At 36.5% G+C, this 20,623-nt stretch overlaps 3 protein-coding genes across 7 annotated transcripts in view; 1 reads left to right on the forward strand and 2 right to left on the reverse strand.

The window, feature by feature from the left end:
* Nucleotides 1-12,157, reverse strand: part of tinagl1 (tubulointerstitial nephritis antigen-like 1) — a 38,427-nt gene extending 26,270 nt beyond the window's left edge. Inside the window, exons 1-3 of the mRNA XM_044138546.1 lie at nucleotides 12,031-12,157; nucleotides 11,613-11,638; nucleotides 10,882-11,007 (exon numbers count right to left, since the gene is read on the reverse strand). Coding sequence (XP_043994481.1) covers nucleotides 10,882-11,007; nucleotides 11,613-11,638 — 152 coding nt within the window. The 5' untranslated portion in view covers nucleotides 12,031-12,157. The remainder of the gene's footprint in view (nucleotides 1-10,881; nucleotides 11,008-11,612; nucleotides 11,639-12,030) is intronic.
* On the forward strand, nucleotides 11,824-14,630 carry cfap300 (cilia and flagella associated protein 300). Of its 2 annotated transcripts, none has more exons than XM_044138547.1 (8): nucleotides 11,824-11,921; nucleotides 12,020-12,141; nucleotides 12,214-12,295; nucleotides 12,566-12,635; nucleotides 12,730-12,887; nucleotides 12,977-13,149; nucleotides 13,987-14,053; nucleotides 14,181-14,630. In XM_044138547.1, exons 2-8 carry the CDS (start codon nucleotides 12,032-12,034, stop codon nucleotides 14,310-14,312), a joined length of 792 nt encoding a protein of 263 aa, XP_043994482.1. In that variant the 5' UTR covers nucleotides 11,824-11,921; nucleotides 12,020-12,031; the 3' UTR covers nucleotides 14,313-14,630. The 2 variants fall into 2 exon arrangements, with proteins under 2 accessions (XP_043994482.1, XP_043994483.1); XM_044138548.1 differs by lacking the exon at nucleotides 11,824-11,921 and adding an exon at nucleotides 11,926-11,944.
* A 156-nt stretch (nucleotides 14,631-14,786) lies between these two features.
* The window catches only part of LOC122843647 (potassium voltage-gated channel subfamily KQT member 4), a 65,310-nt gene continuing 59,473 nt past the window's right edge, over nucleotides 14,787-20,623 (reverse strand). For all 4 annotated transcript variants that reach the window (XM_044138543.1, XM_044138542.1, XM_044138541.1 and 1 more), the window contains exons 12-14: nucleotides 20,113-20,244; nucleotides 19,485-19,623; nucleotides 14,787-18,934 (exon numbers count right to left, since the gene is read on the reverse strand). In XM_044138543.1, the coding sequence (XP_043994478.1) occupies nucleotides 18,731-18,934; nucleotides 19,485-19,623; nucleotides 20,113-20,244 (475 nt within the window). In that variant the 3' untranslated portion in view covers nucleotides 14,787-18,730. The remainder of the gene's footprint in view (nucleotides 18,935-19,484; nucleotides 19,624-20,112; nucleotides 20,245-20,623) is intronic.

Below are 20,623 nucleotides of genomic sequence, written 5' to 3' on the forward strand. Positions count from 1 at the left end.
TCTCAAAGTCACCTAACATGCATTTTTGGGGTGGGGTTGTGGGAAGAAATCCAGCAGTTGTTGCTGCTCCAGCGTCAATTTATTTCACAAAAACATTGTGGAAACTATGTCAAAGCAAAGAATGTGGCAGAAACAACCATTACATTCCTGATGAATCAAGAATTCTTGACAGGTGGACAAGCAACAAGTAAGAAATCTCGGATTTACCACTGACACTGCATACTGTTTACAATACTCAAGTAGTTTTTTTCTTACAAAATGAGAAAAATGACTTTTTAATATATCCAAAGCAAGAACCTTTGCTAATGGACCAGTCTGCTCATGAATGGCTTCGTTGGGAGTAGTCAGAGACATGGGTGTCTCATTTGAGAAAATAAAACCAATGGTCCATGATAGTTGAGACTTTCCAGGAAAATGTGCTGAATATATTCGTCCATAAACCTGACTTCAGTTTATTTAATAATCTGTAACTGTAAGAATTTGAGGTTTACTTGAAGAAATTAAAAAAATAAATAAATAATGCAAAGATTAGAGTAGAAAAAAAGGCAATTATAGCTGGGTCTGATCATAGCTATCAATAACATTAAAATAAAACCTAAGGATATGTCTGAGTGGTGTTTTTCATTTTACTATCCTTGCATGTCTGTCTCTGTCTCTCCTCATATTGATTGTGAAAGCACTGACTCACAGACTGGTTATTGCTGACCAAGAAATTACAGACTCTGAATCACTCAGACATAGGAAGACCTGACCTGTGAATCAGAATCAAAGAGACGTTCTTCCTAATCAGATTCATCAGCTCAGCACATGCAAGGAAGCTCTTATGTGATCAGTGGAACTTTAATCATAGGTATGTCCAAATAACACTCACTGAAATGCATAATACAGAAGATATTTACTCATAGTAAGCTAATTTTATATGACTGTCAGCAATCATTCAAGTTGTCTAAATTCTGAGTCATTCTTTCTTCGTATGAATATAAAATAAAAAGCTTACACTCAAATTTACATTGTTGCAAAATTTTTAAACTAGAATGTGCTTTTGCTTTTTAAGATATTCAGCAAAATTCCCACGAATTTCTGAATTTCCTTATTTGAACTTTACTGTCACTAAGTACTAAGATCTTAGTAACAGTAAAATTACAACCTTTCAGACATACAAAGATGGTCAGATGGGGCCACTACTTGCCTTTAAAAGAAGTGTATATATTCTAACAAGGTAGCCTTGCCAATAACCCACAAGCACATTGAGTTAGGGTGACCAAACATCCGTATTTCCCGGGACACGTCCGTATTTCACGTCCTGTCCCGGGTTTTTTTTAGAAAGTGAGGAAATGTCCTGTTTTTTAAATTACTTTCATTGGACTATTAAATTTACGGGCACTAGGGCACTGCGCACGGCGCTGCGTGTGACGTAATCCCTGAGCCGCGTCAGTGCGGGCAGCCCTGCTCTTAATCCAAGGTGTCGTGCCCCCCCACTCCAACGTGTCGTGGTGTCCCCCCCCCCCCCGCTCCAGCGTGTTGTGGTGTCTCCCCCCCACCCACTCAAAGGTGCCCTGGTTTTCCCAAATGAAAATATGGTCACCATACATTGAGTGCAATAACGTTTTGAAATGTTTTTTCAGCCTCCAAAACAAGAGGTATGAGAGTTAGTATTACTTTATTTGGTAACATTAAGAAAGTCACAGGACTCCTGAAAGTCACAGGACATTGGTTTTATGTGCCAGCACTCTGGCACAACAAAAACAAATCCTCGCCCACTCCCCACTGATGTTTATTGCTTACTTAGTTCCTCAGGGACTTTCAATCTTTTCTCAAAGAAAATGAGTCACAGTTGCAATCCATGAAACCCTGCAAAGACCATCCAAATCCTGGGGATTTTTGATGCTATACTACTGTATTCATCCATGATAAAGGTGCAGTTACTGCAAGCTGGACCCCTGACACTTTCAGAAATACTATAATTCTTTATGGCATAGATTCAAGAAGGTGTCAGAAATGTTTCTCCAAGATTTTAGTCCACATGTTAGCATCATGGAGATTGACTACACATTCAAGTGTTTCACCACATCACAAAGGTGCTTTACTGAATTGAATCTGGCTACTCCAGATAGTGAACTTATTTTTAAGTACAATGAACCGGGTTCAGATTATTCAGGCTTTTTTCATAATGTACTATTCTGCTGGAAGTGGTCATCAGAAGATGAGTACACTGTGGTCTTGAAAAGATGGACACAGTCAATTAGAACAGCTAGCAATATCAAACACACCGTTACGCTATCATTAGCCACCTAAATGGTCCATTCAGGCCACATGGATCCTTTCCCATTATCTACACCAAGTTCTGGTCCTATCAATGCTGCAGCCAAAACCAAAACTCACAAGATAAAGGTAACCTTTTTTCAATCTTTCTTTGTTAAACTTTGGTGACTCAGTGAGAATTGTAGCTTCAGTTTCCCAATCCATTTTTAAAAAGGTGGCTTTCAGTGTGATCTGCTGCTTGTTCAAGTTTCTATCTACATCCAGACTCAACTCTCACCCACATTCAAAGTCCCTGAATACCTTTTCTTACCTATTCCTTTGCTAAGTTTTCTTCACCATCTTTAGATGACTAAATGCATTGTGTTGCTAGCATGACTAAATTATTATTTGTTTTAACAAGCCACTGAATGGTATTATTTTATAAAGTGGTGGGTGAGTGTGCACCCAAATGTGCGATTTATTAAATACAATTTATCAAAACCATAATCTCCGCTATAAGTGCGGGATTTTTAAAATCATTTTTATTCGTTAGCCACAGAGGAGAAAGTCACGCTTCAAAGATTTTGAACTATCTTTTATGGTGGCTAACAAAGTTCAAAAAGATCATTGATAATGTTTGATCACTTCAGAATAACTGCATGGTAACTACACAAAGGATTACACAGCAAAGTCAGCGCCTAAACGATTACTGTACTCTCTAATCAACCAAAGATCACAAGTAGATCTTGGTCTTTGTAACATGCGGTGGCTTGTCCCTTTATTTCTTCACACACACATTCTGCAAGGTTGAAAAGATGAGAGATAAGAAAGCATTCCTGGTTGGGTAAATTCTGTTGCAATCAGTATGTTGGTATAAAACACTCTCCATTTTCACTTTATGGAAGAGGATTAAGAAAATGGGCAGTGAACGGTGCATCAGTTTAACATTAAAAGCACTTCTTGATATAAATTTGCACAATTCTTCTGTTTTGTCACGTCTTTGATTCAAAGAGAAGAGAAGAGTTCAGGTGGTCTTTGATTCACTCTGTCCTCTTCAAATCATCTATCATTACATTCTCACAGGGACTAACCCAAGGGAGTAGAAATCCTGATCAATATATTCTACCCAACCCCACACACACAATCTGTTTTAGCACTTATAAGACATGTTTGTGTTCACCTGCAATTTGCAGTTGAGCAATTGGACAAAATTCTTCTTTGGCGTCTCACCGTTGAAGGTTAGAGAAATCAAAAGGAGAAAGAATGAATACTATGCAAAAATAAAAGAAAATTTGAGACAGGCTTAGTACCCTGAGCATCTTCCAGCTCTACCAGTGAGATCTCAAAACTCTGTTGTCTAGAAACACACACAAAAAAACCCAGTTCAATTCAATAATGGTCAAAGAAGCCAGAAGCACTGTCAATTATTTATTTGGTTCAGTTTTTGTACTTTGTATGACCCTTATATTCCTTTGCATTCTGAGGCCTGAGATTTGGATGAAAGTGAAGAAGATATTAATTCTGATATGTCCACTGAATTGAAGTTAAAATGGACAACTTTAAAAAAAAATCTGAAAAAAAAGTATTAAAAACTTCAAAACATTTGTGAGCAAAAAAAAAATACTTTCCATTCATGTCATCATGTCAGCCAAAACTGCTATAACAGGGATTCTTTCTGTGGACATTAGGAGATTAAATAGAGCTTGGGCTCACAATAGATTCTTAGGGAGTAAAATGTAAGCCTTTAAATAAATAAATAGAGTACGAATAGCCAAAAATAAAAGGTAATAGAAAAAGTTACTTATCCACGAGTTGGTAATAAAACATAAAAGTCATAAAACAGAAACAGAGGAAGGTAAAAGACTCTTTAGCTCCCCACCTTGACCATCTGGATCTTTCACTTACCCACGTCAACTGGTAAAACTAAACATGTTTAGAGTTTACATAGGCAACAAAATCTAGTGATATTCCAATAACTGCACTTCTTCCCTCCACAATTTGGTCATTCCTTTTTAACCATCCATGTTGCTAATTTAAAACCATTAAATATCTGCATACAAAGCAAATCAATGAATTATATGACTTTATAATATCTAAATTCATATATTATATTTATAAAGATATAGATATTTATAGATATGTATATCTATATCTTTATAATTATAATATATAGATTTATCTATCTATAGATCTATATATAGATATATAGATATTTTATATTTATATATATTTATATTTATATTATTATATTTATAAAAAAAAAAAAAAAAAATTCCCTTCTCACCCACCGCGGGTGGTGATTCTTCTTCCTCTTAGCTCGGGTCCTCTACCAGAGGCCTGGAAGCTTGAGGGTTCTGCGCAGTATCTTGGCTGTGCCTAGGACTGCACATTTCTGGACTGAGATGTCTGATGTTGTTCCTGGGATCTGTTGTAGCCACTGTTCCAGTTTGGGGGTGACTGCCCCGAGGGTCCCGATGACCACAGGCACCACTGTGGTCTTCACCTTCCAGGCCCTCTCCAGTTCCTCCCTTAGGCCCTGGTATTTCTCTAGTTTTTCATGCTCCTTTTTCCTGATGTTGCAGTCACTTGGTATTGCCACATCCACCACAACGGCTTTCCTCTGTTGTTTATCCACCACGACTATGTCTGGTTGGTTCGCCCTCACCATTTTATATATATATATATATATATATATATATATATATATATATATATATATATATATATATATATATATATATATATATATATATATATATATATATATATATATATATATATATATATATATATATATATATATATATATATATATATATATATATATATATATATATATATATATATATATATATATATATATATATATATATATATATATATATATATATATATATATATATATATATATATATATATATATATATATATATATATATATATATATATATATATATATATATATATATATATATATATATATATATATATATATATATATATATATATATATATATATATATATATATCTAGAAGATTACTAATGTTTTTCCAGAACCTGGAGGCTGGGGGGTGGGGGGGGGGGCTTTAAAATCCTACTTAGAGTTTTCCAGACAACAGTGGACCACACAAATTATTCACGTTTTTTATTTTTCTACAATCTCCTCTTCAGTTCAACCTTATCAATGGAGACACATTGTTGATGTTACCATTATAAAATGGCTTACAATTATGTATTGGCAAAGCTCAATGTGATTTTCACAGGAGGCGGAGTGTTGTTGTTAGCAGCTGCTGAAAGTAACTAAAAAGTTACTTTTAATGTAAGTTAGTTACTTTCCAAATCAAGTAGTCAGTAATCTAACTACGTTACTTTTTCAAGGAGTAATCAGTAGTCCGATTAATGTTACTTTTTCAAAGTAACTATGCCATCACTGCCTGTGAGGCACAGAGCTGGAGGCATTATTATTTGGAGATCCTTTACTGCAGCAGAATCTGTCCACCTCACCACTATAAAATCACCACGAAAGTATTCGGGCATATGTTGTTCTAAGTTTTTCCCCTGATAGATAAAATATTTATTGTTTACATTTATATGTTAATAAGTAAAACAATGTTAATTTTAGTAGCTTTAACTTCCTTTCCCAAAGATAAAAAAAAAAAAAAACTTTTTCCACTTATATGTAGACGCAAAGAATTGAGTATCTAATGAGGTGTTTAATTAAGATTACAAGAGCAACACTGTAAGCACAGCGTTGGGAAATTATTCAATGAGTTACTGCAGAGTGACACGTGTACAGATTCTTCTGGAATATCATCTATGCCGATAAACAAAATGAAGGGAGATGGGCTCTGAGGAGCAGCTTATTTTGTTTGGAGCAGAGTAGAGTTTAGAGGCCACGCTCTGGGCCCCAGAGGTTGCAGCATCAGCAGCACTCCTCAGTCATTAATGTCTGTTTATCTCATCTCCCTCCTACAACAGCAAGACAAGTGAGGCACTGAGGTACAGAGGGATGGAAAACTGAAGAGGCATTCATGCTTTGAAACCTTCCCACATATTTTCTCTAAATTATCCTTTGAGACCGGTTGATTGTTTATCTAGGGGTTTATATCAGTCATATATATGCTGGCAGGAAGTGTCCGAAGCAGACTAGCTTCATCAGTGTGAGGCTGTCAAGCAGCAATATGCTGTTGATGATTTCAGTCTCGTAGGAGCGAGTAACTTCCTTTCAGGCTCTGCTACAAGCTGGCAAAGACGTGAGGGTACATTCTTGCAGCACATCCAGCATCATGTTCCATGTCAAGCAACCGTGTCTGGATGGTTACCATGGGGACTGGGACAGAAACGGACCAGATAAATGTCACAAAAGCAGAAACTGCCTGAAAAGGGCTCAGCGCGGTGCCTGAAGGACACAGCCCTCAATTTTAGGGTGATCGAGTTTCAGCCACAAGAATTTTGTCCAAAATGATGCAAATAATGTTTTTTGTTTTGTTGCCTGAAGACATGTCACCTTTTCATAGAAAGCTAAAATTTCCTAGCTATGATTCCATACTGACCTGATGCAAAAAGTATGTGACTGTGAAGCTAGAGCAACTTGACTCTTTAGTTTGCTATTTTTGTGAGCCACGCTCCAAACGTTTTTGCCCACTCTTAAAATTGGGAACTGTAATGTTGTAGCAGAGACATTCTGCGAGAAGGATTCATGAATAAATATTACTTTAGGAAGGCTTCAGGGGGTATTTAGCCTTTTAAATAACTTACATAATATGGCAGTAATTCAACCTCGTATGTTCTGTAACTGAACATGGGGGTAGAGTTACTCATAGTTTGAAAGTTGAGCTTGCAATCATCAGATACAACTTGTTTGATGCTTTCTGCTTTTTGTGAAATATTTATTTGATTAACGTTGTCTTACTGATTATGTGGTGTGCTCATGTATTTGCCTTCTGTCAATTGCATCCTCTCTCTCCTGTCAGTTTGTCTAAAAATGTGTCATCAATACCAAGAGGTTTGTTTGACTGTAGAGTCATTTCTGTGATTTCCTATGATTGGTATCTGGAATCAGCTTCACGTCACTAATAACATTTTCAGCCACTGACATTAGGGTTTAGAAAACAGTTATTTAAATTTGGAAAGTTTCTCAAGATGTATTATGCATCCAACACAACTCAAGACTGAATTTTACAAAATGAATTACAAAATCTGAAAAAATAAAAAATCATAAAGCAAATTGTGGAATAAATAAGTCAGAGATTGTCCAGAAATGGGACAACAAAGTGATTTTTAACACTCAAAGAAGACAGGATTAGAGCAACAATTACCAATGACACCCCTTCTAATCTTGCTGCTAATTTTTAAATTAGATTTTCATTGTGTTAAATTACACAGACGTAGCGTCTTTGAAAATCTTATTTCTTCTTTTTATGCTTGCTGTTTTCTCCATTCCAACTCTGTTCCTCTTATTGTATCTCTTTTTTTTTCTCTCAGCATAGGGAACAATTTTTTTATTTGTCCATGCAAGGCTGTTCTGGGAATCCCAAAATACCGCAGATACTCTATCAGGCATCTGCAGAGGGAGTTAATAAACAAAGGGAAATTTAAAATAAGAGTGTTCTAGCTGGAGGACACGGCAAGGTTGCCCTGTTGTTCGTTTCTCTTGTTTGGACTACCTCAGGCTGTATATTGTGTGAAACAGAGGAAAAACCATTTCCAGGGTCCAGAAAGTTTCAAAATACCTGACTTTACTTTAATTTGTCTTTATCATAAAATTCAGATTCAATTTCAAAGTCTGAACGATCACTTCCTGTATTCAGCTGTCTTGTAACAGACATTCACATAAAGCTTTTGAAAAGCAAAGATTATACTGCTAAAACAATAGCTTACAAATCAATGATGTTATTATCTCCACGTTTTAAGATAAAGCATTCAAAAAAGTTGTTTGAAAACTGCAGAAGGTATAAATATCACTCCTATCTTTTCATTCTTTTCTTAGGATTTGGCAACATTCACAGCTGTAGTGACACTCAGAACTGAGCTAAAGGAAGCTCTGAGCCTAAATGGTATGTTTCAGCACTGTTAAAAGTTACCAAAAACAAGTAGCAGATAATGATTCTTTTATTTATGCTGCCTAAAAAGGGATTCCTATGCTCTGAGGCAAAATTTCCATCTGGAATTTAAGCAACATGAAGTTGGCAGAGAGGCAAACATTGCTAGTGGTCTCCATGGTGCATTATACTTTTGATATTTTTATTAAACTTTTATCATTTCTTGCCATGGGTGGATTTATATGACTTTTTCCTTTCAACTGAATGTAGAGTTAGTAAATGTAGGACACAGAAATATAAATTCAGGGTGTGTTCATGTTTGTATAAGCTTGAATGTCAACAGAACTGACTTGAATGAGATCCCTCTCACCATGATCTCACCGGAAAAATATGTTGCAGATATTGATTTGTTCATTATCAAAAATGCACCAGAAGGAATATTCCATTGTTCTTCAAGTCTGGGCACAACTCTAGGCTGCACTGATGCAACAGCAGAGTTTTAAATGTCTTTAGAATTTCTGTAGCTAAAAGAAGCTACAAGAATATGAGAATAAACAACTTGACAAAGAAATTCAGCTTCAAATTAGACACACAAATGTGTAAACTGTAGGAAAAATGATCTGTTTCTGATTTTATTCTTCTGAAAAGTCTATTAGTGGATGGTTGAAACTCTGTTCAGGTTATGACTTTGAATGTTAGGAGTACAGTTCAGCACTTAAAACAGCTCAAATTGGACAAAAAGTGAACTTTCTCATTGCACTTGACTCAATCAAACATGGTGCAGGGAGATATCATGCTGTGGGACTGATCTTCTTCAGTAGGATTAGGGAAGCAGGTCAAATTTGATGTGAAGAAGGATGGAGAAAAATACAGGGAAGAAAAACTGCTGGAGGCTGAATAAGATTTGAGATTGGGGCAGATGTTCACCTTCCAACAGGACAAAAACCTTAAATATCAAGCCAGAGCTACATTAGAGTAGTAAAGATCGAAGCATATTTATGTGTTAGCATGATTCAGTTGAAATCCAGGAATAAATCCAATAGAGAATCTAAAACAGGACTTGAAAATTGATGTTCACAGAAACTTTCCATCCAGTCTGACTGAATATGAACATAATAAAGAAGAATATTTATTTCTATATCTGCAAAGAAGATCTAAATAACTTCAGTTGTTCTCGGCAGTAGTGACACATTAAAGCTGAATACATATTGACACAACACATTCCTGATTTTTATATATAAAACTTTTTGAAAAGTGTGCATCATTCTCCCACCACTTCACAATTCTGCACCACTTTGTGTTGATCAAAAACACAAACCCCAATGCAACACATTGACCACATGTCAAAATGTGGAAAGGTTCAAGGGTACAAAGGTATAAATACTTTGGGAAGACACCATATTTGCATATAGATACACCTGAAACCAAAAGACCTTGAATGTTGTTGTGTCTTTTTAGCAGTCTAGTATCTCACTGTTGTGGAAAAACTGTGTCTTCCTCACAGAGACGTCATCTTGCATTGGCACTGGTGGATATGCATCAGGGCAGCAAACATTTCAGATTTAATGTTTTCCAAATGCCATTTTAAAAATAAAATTTAAAAAGTACCTAAGAAAGAATGGGTAACAAGTTATTAATTCTAACATTGGATCATTTGTTAGAGCAAACAGCTTGTTTGACTTTTAGGATTTTAATCGGATTATTCAAAAATTAATGAACAGCCGGCAAACATAAATGGCCTTTATTAATAGAGCAGTTAAATGTTTTCTGTAAATATTTCTCTGCTTTTGCAAAACAATTTAACTAAATGATCACAGTGTGAATGAAAATCTGTGTCTAAACTTGTCTCTATAGTATTTATGAAATGCCTCCATCATGCAACTGTTATGAAATGGCAAAAGACTACAACAGAGATGGAAAGAACTCCATACCTGTCAACAAATCTGTAAAGGCAGAATGGGAAGATATGATCATAGTTTGCAATCACGGTCCAATATTTCTCTGAACATTTCAGACCTTTGTCTGCCATACTACCTGCCAGGTTTCCATTTAATCTGTGATGGGTCTAAAAAGAAATTTCCTTGAAGCAATCAGCAGAAAATGAAAATATCTTTTTGTTAAATGCACCTGACATGTGTTATGTTATGTCTTGTCGTATTCTGGCTTCAGAATCTCAATTCCGAGTTACTTCACTTGGCTGTCACATTTAATAATCCTTTTGTTTTTCTTATCATTACAGCAATGCATTGCTCCAATTACCATCACTATTTTAGAGCTGTGTCATTAGAGTACTGTTGTGGTTTGAACAGTTGCATCATGTTATCATAGTTACATCACTGTGCAGTTTATTACATAGTTCTGTTCACATGGGAAAGTTGAACTGAGCTAATTTTTGCCCACATGCTGAGACTGAAGGCCAAGAAATTAGATTTCATTTAAAGCCTGAGCAATTCTGCCATGGAATTATTACTGATATGTCACAGACTCATGTTATCTAATCAGATTCACAGATTCAACCCTAACATGGCAAAGACAGTATAGATTTCCCTGTATAACATCCATATACAAACATCCATTCTAATACAAAAACACACTTACAGTATGATAACTTCAGGGTTTCCCCTCAGCAGAACCTTTTGGCTCCCTTCATCTGGAATATTGAGGCTCAGGAAGTCCTTCACTGGAATGTGCAACATAACAATTCCAGATCTCCCTCTTGGAAAGCTGGAATGATAGGAATGACACAAGTATTTAAGCAGGAGTAAACAAAACATGTGTAGGGGTCTCTACAAACTTCCTAGAGGATGTTATGCATGATGTAAAATAAAACATTTTCCAGGCAGGACCTGCACAAAGCTATTTGAACCTAACCAGAATTGGACAAAACTAGACAACAGATTCCAAAATGTCATTATTTATTAAACCAATGTGAAGCCAATCTGCACAAAAGGTGTGTTTCCATGCACTTTAATAATGATCACCAGCAAGCATAACTCCCTCCATTAACTCAAGAAGTGTCTCAAATGCTCCCTTTGTGAACATTAAAAATATTTTTAGTGTAAACTGTACTGGACAAAATGTTTTTAAACCAGTTCACATTTTCTGAAACTCAGATTCAATAACTTGATCTACAGGACTTCCCATAATTATTTGGTCTTTCTCCCACATATCTTTCGTAAGCAGAAAAAAATAAAATCAGTGGTCACCTTTTACTTTCTAATGTGATTTATAACCTGAATAGGAAGTCTTTGAAGCATAGCATGTCTTGATGCTTTAACATGAGAGAAAAACTATGAAACAGCGTGAAAAGCATGAGAAAAAATATTTACCTTTTGAAGCAGATAAATGTCACCATCTGGTGGTGAAAAAGAAAAGGTTTAATACGTCGAAATGAAAACAAAGAAAAAGTTTCAAATAAAAATACCAAACAATAGGTGATAAATACGTCGTCGTAGATACATTACCACTAACCTAAAATAAATTACATCAGTATTATCTGAAGGGGGAAATTAAGATGTAGTTCACACAGGGCGTAAAGACGTCACCAACCGTCCGTTACCAAGGCAACCGCTACTCTAGACAAACTCGAGTCCTTAAAAGTTAAACGAGAAAAAGCGCGAATTGGAATTATCCTTCCGGTAAATAAACGTATTGGCACCGAGTAAGCTTATGATTAAGTCTACTACCTGTTATCTAAAACCGCTTTAAAGTTTATATTGTTTTTATACATTTCTAGGCGAAACTCACAATGGCAGGAGACGAAAGCGGGTTTGAGCAGACTTTCTCTTTCAGTCCTCTTCCTGCCAAGAGCTTCTCTTTCCAGGAAGATAAGAACACCTTGACGCTGTTGATGAAATGGTGACGTAAAAATATAGTTAACTTTCTCCCGTTTGTCCAGGTGTGTTGTTTCTCATTGTGGGTTTCATTCAGGTCCATGCTGGGGAGGCTTTCAGCTCAGGCTTACAGCTTTGACAGTAACTTCCATCCTTACAGCTGTGAAACGTTTGCTTTGGTAAGACATGCTCTAATATTGCATTCCTGTAATATATGTATTTTACTATAAAATCTGAAAGCGTTTATTTTTATTACATTTTTTACAATTTTCATTTAAAAAAAAATCCCATACTTCTTGAGACTCAAATTCTGTTTTCCCCCTTTTTTCTGTAAAAAAGCAAATCTTCAAAAATGAGATGTTCTCAATTTTGTTCACATCCCTTCATTTTTTTTTTTTTTTTTGGGTCTAAACTGAATGCATTTGATGTTCCCTTCCATTGTTTTTCAGTGTTTCTTCAAAGACCCTCAGGTGATTGCCAGTCTAAGAAATATGGAGGCTGGAGTCTGCATGCCTCTTGGTATGTCATCCCCTAGAGATCCTTTTATCAATAACAGCAGGAAATTGATGTCATCTGTTCTTGACAAAGGCTAAAGCAGTGATGTGTGTTGCAGAGAGGCCAGTAGTGTCTGTCAGCACAGAGCTTGTGCCCTGTACTAAGATCTCCATGGAGTTGTTTGATCCAATCTACTCTTGCGGCATCCTGAGGCCCTCTGGTCATGTAGTTAAATGCTTTCATGATGTCTACCCTGACTATGATGAACTTCGACAGGTGAGCCCCTCTTTCTTTTTACTCCCTCTGCCTGTTTGTATCTATTTCATTTCTGAGTTTAAGTTCAAGGCTTTTTTTGCCTCTTCCAGATGTTACAGGAAGAGGATTCCGAGCACTACCATGTTGTTGGGAGGATGGAGCGGGAGGAGTTTTTGTTTCGCCTTTTCAAGCACCTGTGTCTTGGCGGAGAGCTCTGTCAATATGAAGACACCATCGACCCCTACATGAGCACCACAAAGAAAATATACAAAGACCTGATAAGGTGAGCTGGAGCACAAGATTTCAACTTATAAAGAAAAAGAAGATTAATTAAACTCTTCTCTAGGATTCTGGTCTCAAGGTATTCCAAAGTTGCAAATTGTGAATGCCCTTAAAACCAGAAAATAATGTATCATATCAACCCTGTGAGCTAGTCTTTCATGAAATCCCAGAGAAAATCTTTAGATTAAATTAAATCAGAGCTGCCTGTCCCACACCTGTTGCTGTGACTTGCCAGATTTCATAGTAACCAAAAGGACAAATTAATCTGCTCGGAAATATTAAATCTAGTTATGAATGCACTGGAGTTCCTACACATTTTCAATGTCAAAACTCCATACTTTTCCAAACCAAGTGTCAAGAATTGCTCAGCCTCATTTTAAGAATGCAAAAAACCTAAAATATCTCTATATGGCAGGTTTGAGGCTTAATTTGGTGCTTGCAAAAACTGAACTGTGAAGAAAGAAGGAAGAAGAAAGGAAAGAAAAAAAGAATTGAACAATAGGTGACCAGATGAATGGATGGAAGGATGGGGATTCTGCAAACAGATGTATAGATTGGTGACTGGAAAATAATAAACATATGGGTGGATGAACGTTTTGATAAAGAAATAGTTACCAAATTAATAGAAATGCATCTAATTTCTTACATTTTTCCACACCTATAAATATCAATTGTGTAGGAACCACCAATTCAAAAGGGTCATGAATGTTGTTTTAACTCTTTGTGTTAAACCCATAAAATTACAAAACCCAAATTTTATTTTATTATTTTTTACTCAAGGTATTTCTGTTGTTAGGACCTCTTTATGACCCATTCCTTTATGTCATTTACTTTGTAGTGTGCAAAAGGACGCAGAAACAAAGAAGATCAGTGTGGTGTCCACCGTACTCAAAGTATGTGCCTATGTAAGTGAGCAGTTCACATAAGATTGGGATTTGAAAACCAAAAGAAACCTCTACACTCAATGTCACTACAGCTGGAGCCATTCAAGAAAACTGCAAAAGCATTTTCTGCATTGTGTTTGTTCTTCAGGATGAGTCTGGCCAATGTTTTCCTGGAACACGGGAGGAGGAGCAGACGTTTGCCTATTTAATTGTGGATCCTGTCAAACGAAATGTGACTTTGCTCTACCACATCTACGGAGTGGGCAAAATGTCTCTGTAAAAGCTGGAAAAGGAAGACAAATCTCAAATTTTGGCCAGCTACAGAATTAACTGTTGCTTGGTCCAAAAGCACTGTATCTACATCTTCTATTTCTGGTTTTGGTAATTATACTATATGCTATTGAGACTCTAGTGTCTTGAAAAAGTATTAAAACCCTTTCAGTGCCTTAACTGGAATTGTGGAAAAATAGCTGTAGGTCAAATGTTTTATTTAGATTGGGTTGAGCAATTAAAATAAATAAAAATATGAACAAATTTTCCTCATAATGAAGTTATTTGTGTTAGAAAATCCAATAAAATTAATATTTATCAACATCCACATGTTATCACTTACCCATTTTGTGACAATATGTAGAAAACTCTGGAAGGTACAGTAGCAACTCACTGTAAAACCTTCAAAAGTAGTTTGTTGTTGTGTATTAAACCATAGTTCAATGTGTCATAATGTGAAGAGAAAAAGAATAAACCCAGAGCAAACAGTCCAAAGAGCTTTATTGAAACAAATAAATTAATAAGTTAGTTTTCTAAAAATTTCTTTTCAGCAGAAACACATTTTTTATACCTCTTTAAAAGATCAAATATAGGTTAGATTAGAAAACAAACCAATGTTGCATTTTGTTCAGTCAACTGCCCCACCATTTGGACTTGGAAGACTTTGTATTGAGTTTGTGTTTTGCTTATTGCTCGTTCAGTTCGTGCTTTATTCTAACAACAGCTCCAAAACCTACAGTAGGAAAGCAGCTAAAAGAGTAATGAGGTGGAATGTCGAATGGCAGCAAGTCAGTGGAAAGATGGACGGATGGTAGGACGCCACTAACAGATAAGAGAACGTGCAGATTGGTTCATGCATAGTATTCAGTCAGTTGGACAGTCACCAACTGTTTCTCCTAATCAGGTTTCTAAACTAGCGCCCCCTAGTGGCCTCAGAGGTAGTTGTGTGGAAGCCAATCTTATCTAATGTGACATGCTTGTGACAGACCACATGCCTGCAGAGATTCCTGTGTCTACACAAAATGTCCATGCCTCCAGCTTCCACATCTAAAGGGTGTTAAGATACTGTATGGGTTTCTATGAAGGTACGATGATATGCCGACGATACAGTAATGTTCTCAGAAAATTACAGTAGTTGTAAAAGATAAAATTTTTACAACTAAGTTTTTCATTTGTTAAATGTTATGCAAAAAAAAGTAAAAAAGCATTCTTTTGTGTAATTTCTACAAAACAAACTTTTTCCAAGCATTTTTTTTTTTATTATTATTGTTTTAAGTAGGAGATAGAAAGGCTCACCTCACCTTTCACGGAATAAGGAGAAACAAGGCACAGGTTATTTGCTTTTATCTTCTTCCTGCAACACATTTTTGTGTGTTTTTTTCCCTAATACGGGGGCCACATTAGGAACAACATGCAATAAATGATCTTCCATTAATTGTCATGAATAACAGTGTCATTCATGGTAACACTGCCTCTAGTAAGCAGGGATCGCTGCAGTAATCCAGTCCCTAGAAATAAAGCTTTCCAAGCATTTTCCATGGAAATAAGCAGAAAACTTGGATGGTGCCTAAAGCGATTTCTAGAGTCAAAAGCCATTGGAGCAAAAATAGATCTGAACAGGACAAGCAATGAAGTACATTCACTGTTTAAAAGTCTCACTTAAATGGAAAAGTGGAGCACCTGAGTCAGCTGGACGTGACTGGGGATGGAAGACTTTCTCACTGGACAAAAACAATGACAGGATTTTTTTTTTTTTTTTAGCTGTTGCAGGCAGGAAATATGAGCATACACTAAACACGACATCCATGTTCAAGATCAACGAGTCTGAGGGCCAGATCAGCTTTGGGGCCGTACAGTTCTGTCACAATTGCTGCATTTATGCCTAAGAAAAAATATCAACACAAAAACCCAAATGTACGTCAGCAACCACAAAACTTCAAAAAAGAAAAATATATATATGTATTTTTTAACAAGTTTTGTCAAATTAAACACATGGGAATAGGAAATAGGCAGAGGCTAAATTAAACAACAAAATGGCGTTCCATTTATGAAGTGCCAGAAAAGAAATTGCTTTTGTTGTTCACGTTAGTCTGTATGTAACAGTCTAATGATCAACTGCACACCCTTTTGTTCTGAAGCGTCTTAATGGAACGTGCATTAATGATAATCTGAAATTCATGCATTATACCTGGATTTCTTGAGCATCATTCATTGTTTAAAACTGTGCTTGTGCTGTCTTTAAGTGCATGTGACATCTGATACGGGTACAAGAGTAAAAACTGCCCTTGTGACACAGAGGTTGTGAGGTATTACCTGACTGGAGGTCAGATATGAGTGATGAAAAGCAGTACAGAAAACTGCTTTCAGCATAGTCCGTCTATATTCATATGGATGATCTAAGTTTTATCTGTCAGAATTCTTTTAATTGAAGTTCTGTAACAATTAACAATGAGTTAATGTCTTACTTAAAGGAGATGACTCATTCTCTTGCCATCTTTGTTTAGGGTAAATACAGACTTGCAGGACCCAGAGACTGAAGCTAAAGCTATTTTGAAAGGGGATTGAAACCAAAATTGTCTTCTAGCATTTTAACTTTTAATGCATCAGAGCAGTTTGGAGTTGCAGCACACAAACACATCTCTTGATTTGTGACCACTGACTCAAAGTAAGAGTTTTTCTTTGGGTCACTTCAAAGTATCCTTGCTGGTCTTTGGATCCAGTCAAAATAACTCTTGGAAAAAATTCCAAAACATGGAAGGTATGTGACCCTGATGAAGGCCACAAGCTGAAATGTGTTGCCTTGCAAATAAGGTTGTTTCCTAGTAGTTCAAGTGTTGCTGGAGTCCTCACCTCACAACAAAGTGATTGTGCCAGCTTGTTTTGCTTGAAAGGTTTAGATGAATGTCAGACAGAACATGTTGTGTTTTTCTATAAATAGAACTGAAATCAAAAGTTTCATTAAAGTTGATTATTTAATTTAACAAATTTAGAAAACCAAAGAAGATTTAAATACATTTATGATTAGTCATGACTTTAAATGTTGGTTGTTGGCAATTTTGAACCCAAAATTTCTTGAAAAATGTGATTATGTTTTTAGTATTTATAGTTGTTTGGACTAAAATTTATATAATAAGCCAAAACTTAAATAACATTTTCTAAGAAAGCAAATTATTTTATTTTCCTTAAATATACAACAGATATAAATTTTGCAATTTAGTATGTAAATTCGCTAAATTAGACATATAGCCCCTGGGTCCAAAGTTCTGGATTTAAACAAAATAAAGACACCAAGAGAACTGGGATCCGACAGATATATTAACCTTTCCTTAAGTTTTTACAGAACTCCTCCCAAAGAATTCTGGACTATCCCTTTAAAAGCAAGTCTGATGAATAAATATGGCAGGATAATGGGCTGCAAGACAGAGACTTTTAGAGGTTTTGTTTTAAAAATAAAAGTGTATATCACTAAAATGGCCGTCGTTCACACAGTAGTCTGGAAAAATTGCAAAAGAGAGATTTGAGAATTACAACGGACCACCACGGCTCTATTAAATCCTACATAATCCTCAATACAATGCCAGCTGAGCTGGAAATAATAAGCGTGTCTTTTTTTCTTTTTCTTGTTTTTGCTGTTGGGCTTGTCAGAGATCAGACTTCCTAAAGAGGATATACAAGTGAAAACAAACAACAATTTACACTAAGGTATAGTCCAAATCCACAGTCAATCCAGCACATTATTTCCACTCTGTTCTCATGTGAAACGTTTGAGTGATTAACGTCAGATCTGGAAAACAGAATTTCCCTTGCTGGGTGGGACCTTGTGTCAGTGCAGCTGATCCAGGTCCAACTGTGTTTTTCTTTCAGGTGTCAATGGCTCTTGTTCTTGTATTGCAGTTTGTCTTGAACAAAGGAACAGCTACATTCATCACAGCATGAAAAACTATGTTGTCACTCTAATGTCGGAATGGGAACTCTCTTAAACGACTTTCAGTCGATTGAAGTGCCCAAGGGAAAATAAAACCAGACAATAAAGAGGAAAGAGACGATTCCTCCAGATATCTGCAAAACGTCCTTCCACAGTCTGTCTACAATTAAAGTTTTAAAGTAGGTTTAGATACACAGCATGATGTGAGTGGGTGAGACTGCTTCAGTAGTCAAGTACTTTCCTCATCCAATGAGTTGAGAGGCGTGTGCGGTAAGCAGCTTTGGCTGAGGCTCCTCGTCAGCTGGAGCCACCTAGTGGCCAATGTCTGACCAGCTCCAGAACCATTCTCTCCAGGATAAAGGGCTGAGGATGGAGACTTGAGATGGACGGGGCAATCATAACAGATCTGAATTAAAGAGGAAGTTTGGTATGCTGGGCTGCTCAGGGAGAGGACTCCGCCTAAGGAGGACATACTGTAAAGGATTAGTGTCTGTGTCCCATTGTCATTCCAAGTTCCCGCTGTCAGACTGGGAGATGTTCAGTGTGTTAGCGGACGGGAAGAGGTCTCTTTGGTCCGTGGGGCTGTGGTAGTCAGATGTCAAGTCGGGATCCAGGAAGGAGGACAGCGTGACGTGGGAGGAGCCTTTCTTCAAGCACTGCGAGTAGAAGTTGAGCATGAGGTCCAACTTGTTTTCTATAGACTGTACCTAAAGAGAGACACATCAACACTGGACTGTGAGATGTCAGCTGCTTTATAACCTTTCTGTCTGTCTGGTTAGTTAGTCACCCTTTCACACAGCTCCATTAGCTGTTTCCATTGGTTCATATAACTGCACAAGTTGGAATAACAAAAAAAAAAAAAAAACTTTCCCTAATGGAAACACAAAATGACAAATAAAACCAGTTTTTTGCTAAAAGGTTTTGACCATTTCAAAATTAGTGTACGTCACAAAAGGTCAATGGAAGCACTTTTCTCACATCACACAAGTCACGCGATAACAATCAGATGTGATGACTGGCGTAAAAGACGTAGAAGTCGTCAGAAAGTGGTAGGAGGATGAAGCAGCTGCATGCTTTTAATGACTTATCGTGTGAACAATCTTATTTGTGTGTGATTTTAATTGAATTTCTTTTAATGGAAACACCACAATTGCAGATTTATAGTGTTTTTTTCTACATTATAAGAAAATCGACAAGGCTTTGCAAACATTTGCAATGGAAATGCAGCTACAGTCTTCAAAGATCGTCTTCTGGTACCTGTTTCTCCACTTTGACCACACGGCCCATCATGCTGAGCTCGTCAAGGGAGTCCAGTTCGGGAGGCATCTTCTCTCCTTTTTCGGGTCGCACTTTTTTATCAGGCTGAACACCTCCTCGCCCAATTATCAGATCCACTCTATTACACAGAGGAAACAGGGTCCAGTAAGTACTATGAATATTAAACATTTCATATTGCGCTTCTTTTTAAATTTCTTACTTTATCGTACGCTTTAGTTCTCATCAAAGTTACAATTTCTAAAGTCCACACTTATGGACAACAATGGACTACTCCCTACAGTGTTTTCTGCATAATGTGAATATTTTTTAGTGCATTCTCTGTCATAGCCAAGAAAAAAATAACCAGCAATCTTGACCATCAGACCAATTTAATCCTAACTCCTAACTTTATCTAATTTTTTTTACACAGAATAATAAAATGTGCTGCAGTTATGCAGAATAACTGCATAACTGTGGTTATTAAATAATAATATCTTTAATATTTAATATTAAAAATATATTATGCTTATTATTTACGTTGGCAGAAAACGTATCATGAGAATAATGTCTTGTTTTTTACAGATTCTAAAGAAGCAGATGAGTGTTTGTGATATAAAGATTAAGGTACCTCATCTGCAAGCTCTTGATGCGGCCCAGCATGTCCAGGTGTCCTGCAGAGTACTGCTCTATGACGTCTTTCACGTCATATGGACGCAGCATCTCCTTAAACTTCCTCTTCGCCACTAGAAACTTCAGAATCCTACACACACAAACACAACACTCTTCTTGTTATTACCTTTCTGCGTAGAGTTTAAAACCGCACGGGGAAGCGCACAGAAGCACCGTAAACCTTTGGAAAAATGCATAAGCAGGCGGCTATCAAACAATGCAGCTCACCCCGACAATAACAAGATTAATTAAAGTCAGCATGACCTTATCATTCTTCAAGCAGGCCCATAAAAAAAGCAGTCACAAACCTACTAAACCATGTGGATATATTGAGACGCTCAGCGCCTCTCCCAAAGACGTTTCCTTATTGGAATTTGCTGTTTCAGCAATTAGCACAGTTCCACGGATAGGATAACACACACGCATGCCCACACCTCTATTCTATCCCCAGTTTCTGCTCTTTTGTCATT

Source organism: Gambusia affinis, linkage group LG14 (genome assembly GCF_019740435.1).
Source record: "Gambusia affinis linkage group LG14, SWU_Gaff_1.0, whole genome shotgun sequence".
Taxonomy (NCBI): domain Eukaryota; kingdom Metazoa; phylum Chordata; class Actinopteri; order Cyprinodontiformes; family Poeciliidae; genus Gambusia; species Gambusia affinis.